General features: G+C 42.0%; 1 protein-coding gene across 1 annotated transcript in view; it reads left to right on the plus strand.

The window, feature by feature from the left end:
• Hydin (HYDIN axonemal central pair apparatus protein) overlaps positions 1 to 14,623 on the plus strand; it is a 416,625-nt gene that overhangs the window by 193,668 nt on the left and 208,334 nt on the right. Inside the window, exons 21-22 of the mRNA XM_008834989.1 lie at positions 2,880 to 3,023; positions 8,261 to 8,574. Coding sequence (XP_008833211.1) covers positions 2,880 to 3,023; positions 8,261 to 8,574 — 458 coding nt within the window. The remainder of the gene's footprint in view (positions 1 to 2,879; positions 3,024 to 8,260; positions 8,575 to 14,623) is intronic.

Here is a 14,623-nt window from a genome sequence, read left to right on the forward strand (position 1 = left end):
CATGATAATTAAATGTACCAGATGGTGGAACTCACCTTATTGGATGTTTAACGGTCACAGTTTGAGGCCTATTCTAATGTGGTCAGAGGGACTTAAAGGACAGTTTTTGACCCTTGCCCTCCAAGGTCGACTAAGTTCCAGGGGGCTATGAAACATCTCTCAAAATGTCCTGTAACTGTGGTAAGTCACCTGTCCTCTTGTTCAGGGAAGACATGGAGACCCCATGAGATGGACTTGAACCAGTGTCCAGTCTACAAAGAGGGGGGTCAACTCAGAGGAAACAACTCATTCATGCTTCCAAGTAAAGCCAGACATGGTCGAGCTGGACTTTTGACTTATCTTCACACAGATGGAACTAGTAAAAGGAGCCAGGAGCTCCTCCCAAGCCCATGTGACCCCTGAGGAACAGAACCTCAAATGACCTTAAGTGTAAAAATAAATTGATTTCTTTGGGCCAAATGCATGGCCTTAAACACCCAAAAGGAAAGTATAACCAAAGAGTAAAGTCATCAGTATATTTCTTTAAGAGTTCAAGGGATTACACTTCCCAGACATTATGCTTAAGTCTATATAAAAAGTTTAGACAATTATTTCTCATTAATTATTTTGTTCCTAACCAGAAACTGCTGCTCAGATGTAAGATTTCAAATCTTGGTCTCCAATACTGTAGTGCCCACCTGTAGCTAAGGCAGACAACCAGCTATTGTTCTAAAACGATGGCCAAGTTTGTTTTCTCCCCCTATCTAGAAGCCTTTGAGAGGGAACTGACACTGATTCTAACCACTCCAACAGCTATCAAAATACCTGAAAGCAAACCCTGAATCCATCACTCTAGAGTCCAGCCTTGGAAGACAAAAGAAAAATGAGGAGGAACCCAATAGAGGGATGCTTTTGGAAGCCCTTGTCAAGAAACTCCAATGGACTCTCATATGAACATTTGAAAATTGCCCTGTTCTTTTTTCTAGTTCCCTGTTCGGAATTTGTAATGCTAATTACTCTTGCCTTTACTTCTCCTTCACATCTCCTACTCCTGATTCAAATACTTTCTTTTCCTCCTTGAGATAAGAGTTATACAATGTGAGAGTCTTGTAGATAGACCCACTGAAGGGGTACTCCAATTGCTTCAACCTGCATCCCTGTTCAGCATGGAAGAAGCCAGAGTGGTCTGTGTCCCGATTCCCTATTGGTAATTTGGGTAACCTCTTCAGAAGATGGTGTGGTAAGAATAGGAGGTAGGAATTGGCTAGGTAGTTAGGGTAAAAAGACCCCAAAGAAAAGTAGCCAAAGTGCCACAAAGAAAAGAAAACTAGCCAGTTTCTTGGCTAAAAGTCAAAATGTCCTTGGGCCTCTTAGCAACGTACTCCACTGCAAAGGCCAAAGCTGTCGAAAGTATTTGGGAGCTCTATCTAAGCCTTAAAAGATTTTAGGGTTACCTCTTCAGAGGGGGGAATGTTAGAGTAGCAAAAAGAAGAATGAGTACATGAAGGATATCAGAAAAAAGTGATGGGGCGATATGGGAGGAGTTGGAGGCGAGGGAGTGGGCATGGATTTGGTCAAAACACCTTTATGCATGTATGACATTCTCAATAAATTATTTATTTTAAAAAAAGAAAACAGGCTGAGCACAGGCCTGGGGAACAACGTTCTTCCATGGTCTGTGCTCCAGGTTCCTGCCTCAAGTGCCTACCCCAAGTTCTTCCCTCAGTGATGAATTGTGATCTGAGTTGTAAGATAAAATAAACCCTTTCTCCCCCCGCCCCCCCAAATCACAGTATACACTTATTTGTTAGAAGAGCCCATGAAAAAAAAGAAAACAGGCTGAGCACAGGCCTGGGGAACAACGTTCTTCCATGGTCTGTGCTCCAGGTTCCTGCCTCAAGTGCCTACCCCAAGTTCTTCCCTCAGTGATGAATTGTGATCTGAGTTGTAAGATAAAATAAACCCTTTCTCCCCCCGCCCCCCCAAATCACAGTATACACTTATTTGTTAGAAGAGCCCATGATCAGAGAGAAGTTCCTACTGTAGAGGCTACAGATCGAGGCTTCCAGTTACCTCCTGCCGATGCAAAAGTACCCCCTGTTCAGAGCACACAGGAAGTGATGTGAACCCCAACATCAGAATGGGAAAAGCCCAGTCTGAGCAACAACTTCTGACCTAAGACCCACTTTGGGTGCTTTCTCTGGTTGAAAGATGAAATTCGGTGTGTCTGACAGTGAGAGGGTACTGCTCCGCCAACTCTTCTATTGATAGTGGGAAAATTTATAGGGAACACTTAGAAGCATTTGTCAACATAGCAGGATAAGTGTGTTTGCAAATCAGGTACTTTAAGCATAGAAAAAAAATCACATAAAAGCAAAATGTTTATCTGTTATAGTGATTCCTTTATTCTTTCACAAGACATCGCAAATTTATTAGGCTTTGTTTTATGGCTCTGTGGAAAGGTCTGTAATATTAGTTCTATCCAGTGGCCTCACTTTTTCAACTAAGCAACACAAGCCTCCCAAATCTAATCTATGTTTTCTGGGTTATGTAAGTTCACTTTTCAGAATCTTATCTTGCATCATTCCACATGATTTATGTAACCTTTACCAGGGGAAATAGATAGATTAGCTAGATGATGATGATAGATGATAGATAGATAGATGATAGATAGATAGATAGATGATGATGATAGATGATAGATAGATAGATGATAGATAGATAGATAGATAGATAGATATAGAGAGATAGAGAGATAGAGAGATATACATATAATATATGTCTATATGAAAGGGAGATGTTAAGTTTGCTGTTCACAACAAATTATAGGACTTGTTACTAAAGGCTTACTATGGTTACTGTAACTTACTTTATTTCTTCTTTTTTTTTCTTTCTTACAGAAGCCTAACACTGTCCTGGAACCCGATTACCAGCCCTTGGCTGTAAAGAACATTACCACCCTTCCTGTCCATGTGTTGCTTTCAACAACTGGACCCTTCTTCATATGTGAGACTGACAGATCTTTGCTGCCCGCAACTCCTAAGGTAACTTGACCAGGACCAACGTGTAAGAAAAGGAAGAGAACAAAGATATACTGCCTATTTCAGTCCAGAAACTGTACAAGATCAAGGAAACAAGAGGAAAATGTTTAGGACATTTAAAATAAGTAATAAATCATTTCAAATATCGGTCAGTAGGAACACTCTGGATAGTGTAAGAACTTTCAGCCCATTAGGATAACCCATTCACTTCTGTCCATTGTCATGAAGCTGATCTTTAGAAAGTAATGATTTGCTACTAGTGAAAACCAAACCCCCATACTCAGGGACCTAGCCAAGTCTAATCTCCAAATGAGCAATCAATCCCATCTCCATATACCTGATCCAGGCTGAGAGAAGAGGCCATGAGCCCACTCCTGCCCTGAATCTGAGGCAGGAAGTAGCATTTTCTGAGCATCCCCAGGAGACTGTCCCTGATATTCTTTGCTGGGTATTGGAATACCACAAAGAATAGATGGCCTTGGGCCGGTCACACTGCAAAGCTGTAGAAGGGGAGGACTGAAGGGGAAAGCAGACCCATGCACCATTTTGGAAGCTCAGGCTTCTCCTTCAAGAGAGACAGCCAATGAAGCAGTGAGGGCAGGCAGCAAGCACCAGCTCTTAGAAAGAGCATGTGACCTAAGGCAATTTCCTGAGCCACACTCAGCAAGATGGATCTTTGAAGTGAGTGGGGACAGAGTACTTGAGGAGAAGGTATACCAGTGACCATCCAGTCTCCTCCAGCCACAAAGAGGGGAAACCGGATAAGATCTCTCAACAGAGGAAGGAAAGAAGAGAAGGTCCTAAGTAAGATACAGCAGGAAACGCAGTGCAGTGGGGCTTACCCAAGGAAAACCAACAGTACACACCTGTAGTTCTCCATAAGGCAGAGAATCGCAAGGATGAGACATGGGTGCTCAAAGAAGAAATGGAAGGTGAAGCCACAGAGAACTAATGGTCAATTTGAAGATTCAGACCTGAGTAGCACTTTTCATCTGGGTGGAAGGCTAGGCTCACTCTTGTTCTTCTGTAACTGCAACAGGATAAAAGTAGAAATTTCCCAAAAATGAAGAGCTCATATCAATAAAATAAGTGGAGAAGGGGATCGATGTAGCCAAATTATGAGATCCCTTAAACTAATGTCTAAAAGCTAGAATGATGGTTTTCTAGTGATTGGTCAATAGAGAGCCACAAAAATCAGCATCCCTAAAAATGTTGCAATGGCATCTGAAAAATGAAGTTGTCCTGACTAGTGTGCGCTAGAGTATCTCTGGGCTCAGAGACAACACACAAGAGAGCACTGAAGATCAAAGCATTCTATGTGTACCAGGCCTCACCAAGAAAAAGACAAAACAAAAATAGCACTCTTCTCCAGAGATAGGGATCAAAATGTTTGGGAGACTCTCATCTTTCAAATGACATCAGTGTTGTCCCCGAGTAAGCCCCTAACCCTGTTCTTCATTTGGGTACCCAACTGTGCCTATAGCTTTCTCATCCCCTCTTGGCCAAAGGAGACCATGCAGTGGACCAACCCTATGACAAGAATGAAGACGGTTGGGGTAACAGGGTAGATCAGGAACTACTGTTCCTTGTAGTACATTTTTACTTTTTATATTACTTGCATTCATATAACCTTAATGAAAAACACACAAATGTATTAAAAATAGGGAGGTTCTATGAATCAAGAAGAAAAATAACTGCAACCCAATAAAAAGCTAGGCAGAAGAAATGAACATAGTTCATAGAAAGAAAAATAGTGATTCAAATATATGAAAATATGCTCAACTTTGTTCATATGAGAGGAAATAAAGTTTTACATCACTATGAAATAAAGTTTTAACCTGTCAGATTAGCAAAATAGTATTGTTTTAGATGACAGAAAGCAAAACATAGATAGTGCTCAGTTTACAGAGGAAGTGTGGGAATTCTATGATGCTGGGGAGTGTGCATTGGAAGAAAATATGCCAATAGCCATCAAGTTTGAAATATTAATGTTCTGTAACCTAATAACTCCACACTTAGGGATTTATTCTATAGACACAATATACAAGATGACATATATGCAAATATATTCATGAGAACATTGCTTTACAGGCCACAGTTTGGGAGCCAATAATTTTCAATCAAAGATTGGTTAAGTAATTGATAGAAGAATTATTATTTGATGAAATAGCATAAAGCTATTTTTTTTCAAATAGACAGGGACTAGATGTCTCAGTGGTTAGAAGCACAGACTGCTCTTGCAGATGGCCCAAGCTCAAGCCCTAGAATCCACTTCACATAGTTCACAACCACCTGTAACCCCAGCTCTAGGGGAATCTGATGCCTTCTGGCTTCTGCAGGCACCTTCACTCACTGAACACACACACACACACACACACACACACACATTTAAAATAGAGCAAATCTTTTTTTAAAAAGGAGGCAGATATTGAATGACCTCACAGTGAGAAAGTGAAATGTAGACCAATGTGTATAACATGCCATCATATGCAAAAAGAACTTGCATAAGTGTGATTTTATGTCTTTAGAATGTCCATAAAGAAAAGCAAGACACTCGTAAACCTGTAAGAAGGTTCTTCCTGTAAGACACTTCTTCCTTGTAAGAAAGAAACCAAGGTAGAAGTGGGGAGAGCAGTAGAAAGATAAGCTGATTGTCATTGTTTTGCCTACTCAAAATACGAGTGAAATCTTTTTGAAAGTTCTTTTGAAATAAGGTCATAACTTTTCCTCAGACAAAAGGATATAGGATATTCAACAATGAGACATAACTTAGTGAAGTCACAAGACTCGTTGACACCCCAGGAATTCTATGACATCTAAACAGAAAAGAAGAGAGGGTTTTTTTTTTTAAAAAAAATAGGTCTTTATACTGACCTTAAGTCTCTCCACAATAACTTAATGTCAACAAAGAAATGATGACAGAGTTTTAAAGGAAAGAAACTGTGGGCCAAGAATTTTATAACTAGCTGAAGTATCCTTTGAGAATAAGGTGATGGGAAGATATTCTCCAGATACAATGACTGACTAAGCAGTCACATCCCCTTGTGTGAAAGATAACCACCCAGAAGACTCTCCGCTAAGGCCCTGTGGGACAAAGAAAAAGAACACATGGTAATGCTGACAAGGAGTGCTCAGCCCATCTAACCGAGGCTGGGTAACTAGCAGCTGGGATTTTCACAACAGAGCATTTTAAACCTTTGCTTTTAAAAGTTCACTATAGCCAATAAAATTTGGGAGATCGAAGCTGGGGTGTAGCTCATGGAATAACACTTGCTTAGCATGTATGAAGATTAGGATTGGCTCCCCAGCATCAAAAAACAAGACATGGGGGGGGGGGAGGTAAGGCGTGAATGTAGTGATTTCACCCCTTTTATGGTTAGATATCAGTGAAAACTACTTAACCTTTCACTATCAGTTTATTTACAGTGAAGAAATAAGAGTAATAACTAACATTTGTGTACCATGCACTGTGCCCTAAAAGACCATGCATATATTAATTCATTCCCTTGTATTAAAAATGGTAGTTAGGGACTATTATTATCCCTGCTCTACAGTCTATAGGTAGGGGTTCTAGATTGTACCTAGGTGCATACATGCCAGAGATAATAACAGGTGTCCCCAGTGGCATATATTCTATTCTCTCTCTCTCTCTCTCTCTCTCTCTCTCCGTCTCTCTGTCTCTCTCTCTCTCTCTCTCTCTCTCTCTCTCTCACACACACACACACACACATCAGGTGATTGGCTTTATCAACTGAAGTCGCCCCATCATGCCACCAAAGTGTCCATGACCATGTAAGCCCCATGGAGAGGTAAGGGCCACTGTCAGCACTCATTCCTGTCTCTTGCTTCTCTGTATACAAAACCATCAGGTGGGCTTTCATGCCACCCGAGTGTGCAATTGAGCAATGCCTTAAAAAAAAAGCCAACTCGGAGCTAGCCTTCCTTAGGGAAGGTGTTACTGTCAACAGAACATCAGAGGACATGTGGGGATTTGAAATCAAAGAGAGGAAAGAACTAATAAAACCTACCAAACAAGCCTTGCACTTCTCTGGAGTGTCATTTTAAGTTGACTAGAGAGCACTAGAAAGTGGATAACACTGTGCTTACTCTTTAGGATTTCAGACTTTGGAAAAAATTAAACTACTTAATCTGTTCCTTTCTGGGTCACTCTATATAGAGCCATTCCCCAGTGCCTTAGAAGGCTTTTAAAATTTGTTCCAAGCAAAGAACTTCCCCCAAGTATTCTTGTTTACCAAGAATATTTCCTAATCTAATTTATTTTTAGTTGAGAATATTTAATAAGGGGCTAGAGAAGATGGCTTAGTGGTTAAGAGGACTTGCTGTCCTTTCAGAGGAAACAGGTACGGTTCCCAGCACCCACACCAGGTGGCTCACAACAACCTGTAACTCCAGTTCCAGGGATCCCATGCTGCCTTCTGGTCTCTACAGATACTGCACATACATGGTGCACATACAAACAACTAGGCACATACATATACATAAAATAATTTTAAAGTATATTTAATATACATCTAGAGCTTGTTTGTTGGTCAAGTTGTTCATTCTTTTGTTCAAGTTATGTTCTTTCAGCAGAGGTGTTTATAATGTTCAGGAAGGGTGAGTTCATAGTAGGGTTGGGAGGTTGATTTAATAAGTATTCCTTGTGGGTTTGGCCTTCTGCAATTGCCCAGTCTTTATAACCCTACAGTTCTTATCAGAATCTTTTTCTTCTAATAATATATACAGATTCTTATATACATTGGCTGTCTTTGCTGGTTGACTAGCAGAATATCTGAGACTGGGTAATTTATAAAGAAAGGAGGTTTCTTTGGTTCACAGTTCTGGAGGTCAAGAGCATGGTACCAGTGAGAGGATCTCACACTGCTTCGAGTAATGGTAGGAAGCAGAAAGGGGAGTGGTTATGTGTGAAAGAGAGGTAAGATGTATGGTAGCCTTGCTCTGTAATAACCCATTCCTTTGGTAACTAACCTAGTCCCATAGGACCAAGAGCTCACTCCTGAACTCCAGCCCCACCAAATTTCAACATGTGTTTTGGAAGGGATAAACCATATTCAACCAAAGCAATAGCTGCTAATTATTCATAAGTATGTATTTAAACAAGTATGTGTGAATGTTTGTATGCATCTAAAGTTACAGACATAAATAACTTTGGTTGTCCTGTGTCATGTATCAGGTTGGACATTCATAGAATTGGTAATTTCTTATGCTCATATTTACAGCCTATAAAACTGGAGGTTGATGAAGAAAAAAACCTATTGGTCAAGTTTGACCCTTCCTACAGAAATGATCTGAACAACTGGGTAGCTGAAGAATTCCTATCAGTTAAGTATGTGGAACATCCTCAGATAGACAGCCTGTGCCTGCGTGGAGAAGTGTATTACCCCAACCTCAGCTTTGAGATGATGGAGGTGAACTTTGGCTGTATCCTGAATGACACTGAGGTCATTCGCTACGTTACGATCACCAACTGCAGCCCGTTGGTTGTGAAGTTCCGCTGGTTCTTCCTGGTGGATGATGATGAAAATCAGATAAGGTACTGTCAACATAGCAAGCGTAGACCTGTTGTTTGCAGCTTTGCTCTGGGTTTCCTATCTTCCTTGCACTGGTCACTTTTCATGAGTATTTTCAGTCTAATAATTCATTACTTGTGAAAGTAACGGAATCTAAACCTCATGCTTCATTGTAAATTTCCAAACAGGTAAAGCAAACTCAGCATCTTTGAAACCCCTAAGCACCACTAAACTGAGTAAATGTCCATAATCTTGCTTTTCCTTTGAATCCAGTGTTTAAAACATTCAAGTTTTATCCCTAAAAGTAAAGTTTTTGGCTGGGTGTGGTGGTGCACACCTTTATTTCCAGCACTTGGGAGGCAGAGGTAGGCGGATGTTTGTGAGTTCAGGGCCAGCCTGGTCTACATGTTCCAGGACAGCTAGGACTTCAGGGAGACCCTGTCTCAAAAAAGACCAAAAAAAAAGTAGAGTTTTTAATCAAGTATTTCATCATGGTAAGAACACGTCAAGTGAGATTTACCCTCAGCAGATTTTAAGTGTGCAATACATTGTTGTTATCTACAGGTGTAATGCTGTGCAGCAGACTCCTAGAACGTACTCACTTTAATCTTAACTGAAACTGTATGCCTGCAGGTACCCATTTTTCTCCCTTCCCAACCCCTGAAACCTCCATTCTACTCTTTGATCTATGAATTTGACTATTTTAGATAAATGATAGGCTAGCTATTACTAAAGGAAGAAGACAATTAGTGTTGGTGAAGTGTAGAGAAACTGGTTTCTAAGCACTGTTGCCAAGAAAGTAAACAATATCGTCACTGGAAAACTACGTCGAAGCTTCTGAAAAAAATTAAAAATACGCTTTGGGATATAGCTCACTGATAAAGCATCATGCCCTCATTTTGCCCATGTTGTCACATATTTTAGAATTTTCTTTTTTAGGGTTAGGTAATATTCCCTTCTTTTGTATGTAAATACTGCATATTACCCATTTGTTTAGTGATGGGATTTAGGGTCTTTCAGAATCTTGTCTATTGGGAACAGTGTTGCAAGGGACATATCTCTTGAGATCCTGATTTCAATAATTTGGATAAATACCCAAAAGTGGTATTGCAGGATCACATGGTGGTTTTATTTTTCTACTGCTGAGGCTGGAACCCAGAGCTTCATACTTGCTAGGCAAGCATTTTACCACAAGCTACATCCCCAGGCCTATTTTTAATTATTTGAGCAGCTTCTGTTCGATTTTCCATAGTAACAGCCGCATTTTGCCTTCCTGGCAATAGCATATAAGAGTCCTGGTCTCTCCACACTGCATTAATGCCTCATCTTTTTTAATGAAGTTTTTTATATATGTATTTTTCCTGCATATATGTAAGTTCACCATGTGTGTGCAATGCTCATAGAGGCCAGAAGAGAGTGTCAGAGGTAAGGACAGTTGTTAGCTGCCATGTGGGTACTGGGAACTGACCTCAGGGCCTCTGCAAGAGCAGCCAGTGCTCTTAACTGCTGAACCATCTCTCCAGCCCCTAACAATAATGGCCATCCTAATAGGTGTGAGGGGATCTCTCACTGAGGTTTTCATTTGCATTTCTGTGATGACTGCTGATGCTGAAGACTTCTTGGAGAAATTTCTATTCAAGTCTTTAACCCATTCTTAAGTTGGATGACTAACTGGTGTTTTGAGGCTTTGATTCTGCTATTGAGTTATAGGAGTTCCTTATACACTTTGGAAACAAACCCTTACCAGATCCGTAGTTGGCAATCTGTCTCACCCATTTCATAGGTCACAGTTCCTCTGCTGTTTCCTTTGCTACACAGAATCTTTTCAGTTTAATGCATTCCCATTTATTTTTGTTTTGTTGCCTATAGAGTTTCCTGTTTATGTCTGGGCATCTTCCTGTGTCTGCAGCTGCATGTGCACACGTACATATGTGCTTGTGCATTTGGAAGCCAGAAGACAATTAGATCTTTTAATTGTCTTTAATTTATTATTATTATTTTTATTTTTTATGTGTATGCGTGTATTGCCTGCATGTAGGTAAGTGCGCCCGTGTCATGCAATGCTGGCAGAGGTCAGAAGAGGCTGTCGGATCCTCCTGGGACAGTTGTTAGCTGCCATGTGGGTGCTGGGATTCGAACCCGGGTCTTCTGCAAGAACAACCAGTGTTCTTAACTGCTGAGCCATCTCTCCAGCCCCAATTGTCTTTAATTTTTAATTAGCTTATAAAGCAATAATTTTCCATATGGTGTCTTCGTAGGTATTTATTTTGGCTGGTTCTCCTTCCTCCCCACTTTTCCTTCATCTTTCTGCCCCCTTCCCTGCTATGACCTTATCCCCCATTTCCAGTCTGTCAAATTGTCTTCCCTGCCCCCTCCCTCAGAGCCTCTTTGTTTCCCAGTTCTGTATGCCCCTGTGTAGTTCTCTGGCCTCGGCCCATATTTTTTCATACCTGGATATGCATATTAATTAGAACAGAGGTTAGTATCTACATAGGAGAGAGAAAATACAGTATTTGTCTTTCTGATCTGGGTTATCTTGCTTAAAATAGTGGTTTTCATTTCCATCCATTTTCCTGCAAATTTCATGATTTCATTTTTCTTTACAATTGAATAAAATGCATATATATGTACGTGCTGCGTGTTCGTTATCCATTCATTTACTGATGGACATCTAGCTTGGTTCCACTTCCTTGCTACTGTGAAAAGAGCAGCGATGAACATGGATGGGCAAGTTTCTCTGGCAGAAGGCGGCATCATCTGGGTACATGCCCAGGAATGGTATAGCTTGGTGGGTCTATTTTCAGGGTTTGGGGAGTGGGGCAAGCCTCCACACAGATTTCCAGAGTGGCTACGTTAGCCTACATGTCCACTAACAGTGTATAAGGATTCTCCTTTCCCCACACCCTTGCCAGCATGTGTTGTCATTTGTTTTTCTGATAGTTGCCCCATTCACTGGGGTGACATGGAATCTCAAAGTTGCTTTTTAAAGATTTCTTTATTTTATGTGTGTTCCTTGAATGTATGTACATGTACCACATGAATGCATACAGGTGCCTGCAGAGGCTAGAAGAGGACATTGGGTCCCTTAGAGCTGGAGTTATAGGCAGTTGTGAACTGCCTAGTGTGGGTACTGGGAACCAAACATGAGTCCTCTGCAAGAGCAGCAAGTGCTCTTAGCCTCTGAGACATCCCTCCAGCTTCATTAAGGTAGTCTTAATTTGGATTTCCTGAATGGCTAAGGATGTTAAGACATTTCTAAAAATATTTGTTGGCCATTTGTATTTCTTCTTTTGAAAACTCTCTGTTCAGATCATTGGTCCTTGTATTGATTGGCAGCTTTGCTTCTTTTGTATTTAATTTTTTCAGTTCTTTATATATTCTATATATTAACCCTTGCCTGGGGTATAGCTGACTCAGACTTTCTCTCATTCTGTAAGCTGTCTATTTACTCTTGATAGTTTCTGATAGATAAATGGGAAAAACCTCCAAGACCCAGGCAAGAACTCTGGCAAGGTAAAGTTTATTGAAGGAGGACACAGGATAGCTCTCAGCTTGGGAGTGAGGAAGCTACCAGTTTGCAGGCTGTTGGCTGGGAGCTTTTATAGGGGGCTAAGGAATGCAGAAGGTGGGACAATTAATTCAAGCAGAGGGTCTGAACTTATCAGGAAGTGACAGTCTTTGTTGAAACAGCCGCTTACATCTACTGGGTCCTGGGTCATGGGATTAAGGGGGTCTGCTTCTCTTCTAAACTTATCTTAAGGGAAGCAGCTTGTGCTGAGCCAGCTCTTGAAGCAGTGGGTCATGGGTGCAGGGGCCTGTTTATCTTCTAAAATTATCTGGGAAACAGCTTTGTGCTGAAACAGCTCTAAATGCAGCTGCTGGGCCAGTTCCTGTTTTGCAAGGGGGCCTCAGGACCTGTCTTGGGAGGCTTTACTGCATTGGGGAAGGGTCGTCTGCAGACCTGGACTCTTAACATTCCAGCTTTTTGTGTTATAGGATGGGGGGGGCGTTTCTCATCTGGCTTCTTCCTGCTGGTCAGGGTCCTGGTGGGGAGAGGCTGGGAGTTAGAGCAGGGTCAGGCAGCAGGAGTCTCCACCTTGTGCATCTGTCTGGACAAGGTCCTCAGTGGTTGACAGGCATTCATACACATGTGTGGGAAAAGAGAGTAATACCTGGTTAAAGCTGATATGAGTCAGTTTTTTAATCCATCCCTGAAAATATCTGAAGAGACGGGGAGCAATGGTTAGCACTAGAGTAATAGAAAGCAGGGGGCCAAGTAAGGGCAGAAGCCAGGGAGTCAGCCCTGCAAAAATATCCCATTGGAGTGATTGTTGGTATTGGAAGGTTTGAAGTGAAAGATCCTTGGCCACCTGTTGAAGGCATTTTATATTATGTTCGAACTTACCTGATTGGTTGACATAGTAGCAGCATTCCTAGCCCAAGAAAATGCAGGTACCCCTTTTGTCTGCTGTCAGTAGGTCCAGGGCTCACCTGTTCTGGAGGGCAACTTTGGCCAGGGAGGACAGTTGCTGTTGTAAGATCTGGACTGACTGGGCTGTTGCTTCCACCACCGTAGTGAGCTCCTGCTTGAGGTCCTGGATCTCCTGAGAGAGGTGTTGGGCTAAGGGTAAGGTATGTCTCAGACTCCCTGCCATGAATCCTGTGGCAGCTACAGAAGATACCAGGTTGATTCCCACCAGAACTGCTAGAGTAGCTGACATTTCTGCTCTGCTCCTGTTTCTGTGGAGAGAAAATCATGCACTTCTCCCGAGGTATATAGGGTTAATCTGGGTATGAGGACAACTGGAGTATAGGTATCCTTGACTTGTGGGGAGATACAGATATATATTTTGGAGGAGCAAAGGAAAAGCAGCCCTGGGGCTAGGCCAGTATTGCCTCAGATTGTAACATTGAAGATGGAAGAGTAGGGGCAGTTAGAGATTCGGGGGGGGGCCAGCACTCCAATTTATTAAGAAAAGGGCGTAGGGGAGGCAGAAGCTGTTGTATTCTGGGTTTAAGGAGCACTGGGTATCGGTTTGACTGGTGACATTGTGAACTGGAAGAGGAGTAAGGAGTGAGCCCCACGGAGGGATGCAGAGGAAACAGGTAGATGTCTTGATGTTAGAGAAGTCCTTTGGGAGTGTCAAGGAGAGAGAGGGAGAGAGAGAGAGAGAGAGAGAGAGAGAGAGAGAGAGAGAACCCAGTCCCAGGAGAAGCTACACAGGAGGCGTTAAAATATTGGAGTTGTTTTATCGTTTGGCACTTTGCCTGGTTTAGGGTCTCCGTGGCCCTTTGGGATTAGGAATCTTGAATAGTTTTCCTTATCTTAATCCTGAAGTGGCCTGCTGGGGAGGCCTCATAGTATATACACACCAACATATTATGGTCTGTCCATGAGTGTGGGTTAATTATTTTAAATGAGACCTCCATACATGGGGGTAGCCAGTTGGAGGTGAGATCTCAGGTCTCATATTTTAGTGGGGTGTCACATGTAGGGGTGAATGTTAACAGGTTTGACTTTAGTCCCCATTTTCTTTCTCCTTATATATCATCCTGCATCTTTCCTCTCAAGGCAGCTCAGGTCACAGATCCCCTATCATGTGCAAACCCACTTGCAAGGAGCCAGTGGTAGTTGCATGACCATATGGGGAACCCTTCCCAGTTCTCTGGGTCCTTGCACTTAGACCTAGTCTGATCCTCTATAAAACATAAAAATCTGGGGTACAAGGTGTGCTTACCCAGGACAAAAGACACAGTACCGGAGCTATAAGAAGAGAGTGGGCATGATGAGGATCCAAGAAGCTTGGTTTCCTGGTCCTTGTCATTAATTTTCCGTGCCTCAAACATATAGGTACAGGGTGGGTGGGTGTACCAAGGAGTCTCTTGGGTGATGGTTAGGGAACTGGCAAGAATTATGACTAGTAGAAGGTTCATTCTTGGATGGAGGTTAAGGAGGGGACCCTTGAGATTTTGAGTTTGAGGGGGCCAGTGCTAGTGGCCTGGTACTTGCTGTGTTCCTGGGCAGGCTTTAGGTTGGAAAGGTGGATCCAACCAGATTGTCCTAGGAGCTTA

The sequence above is a fragment of the Nannospalax galili genome, unplaced genomic scaffold (assembly GCF_000622305.1).
Source record: "Nannospalax galili isolate Female #2095 unplaced genomic scaffold, S.galili_v1.0 scaffold56, whole genome shotgun sequence".
In the NCBI taxonomy this organism is placed as follows: Eukaryota; Metazoa; Chordata; class Mammalia; order Rodentia; family Spalacidae; genus Nannospalax; species Nannospalax galili.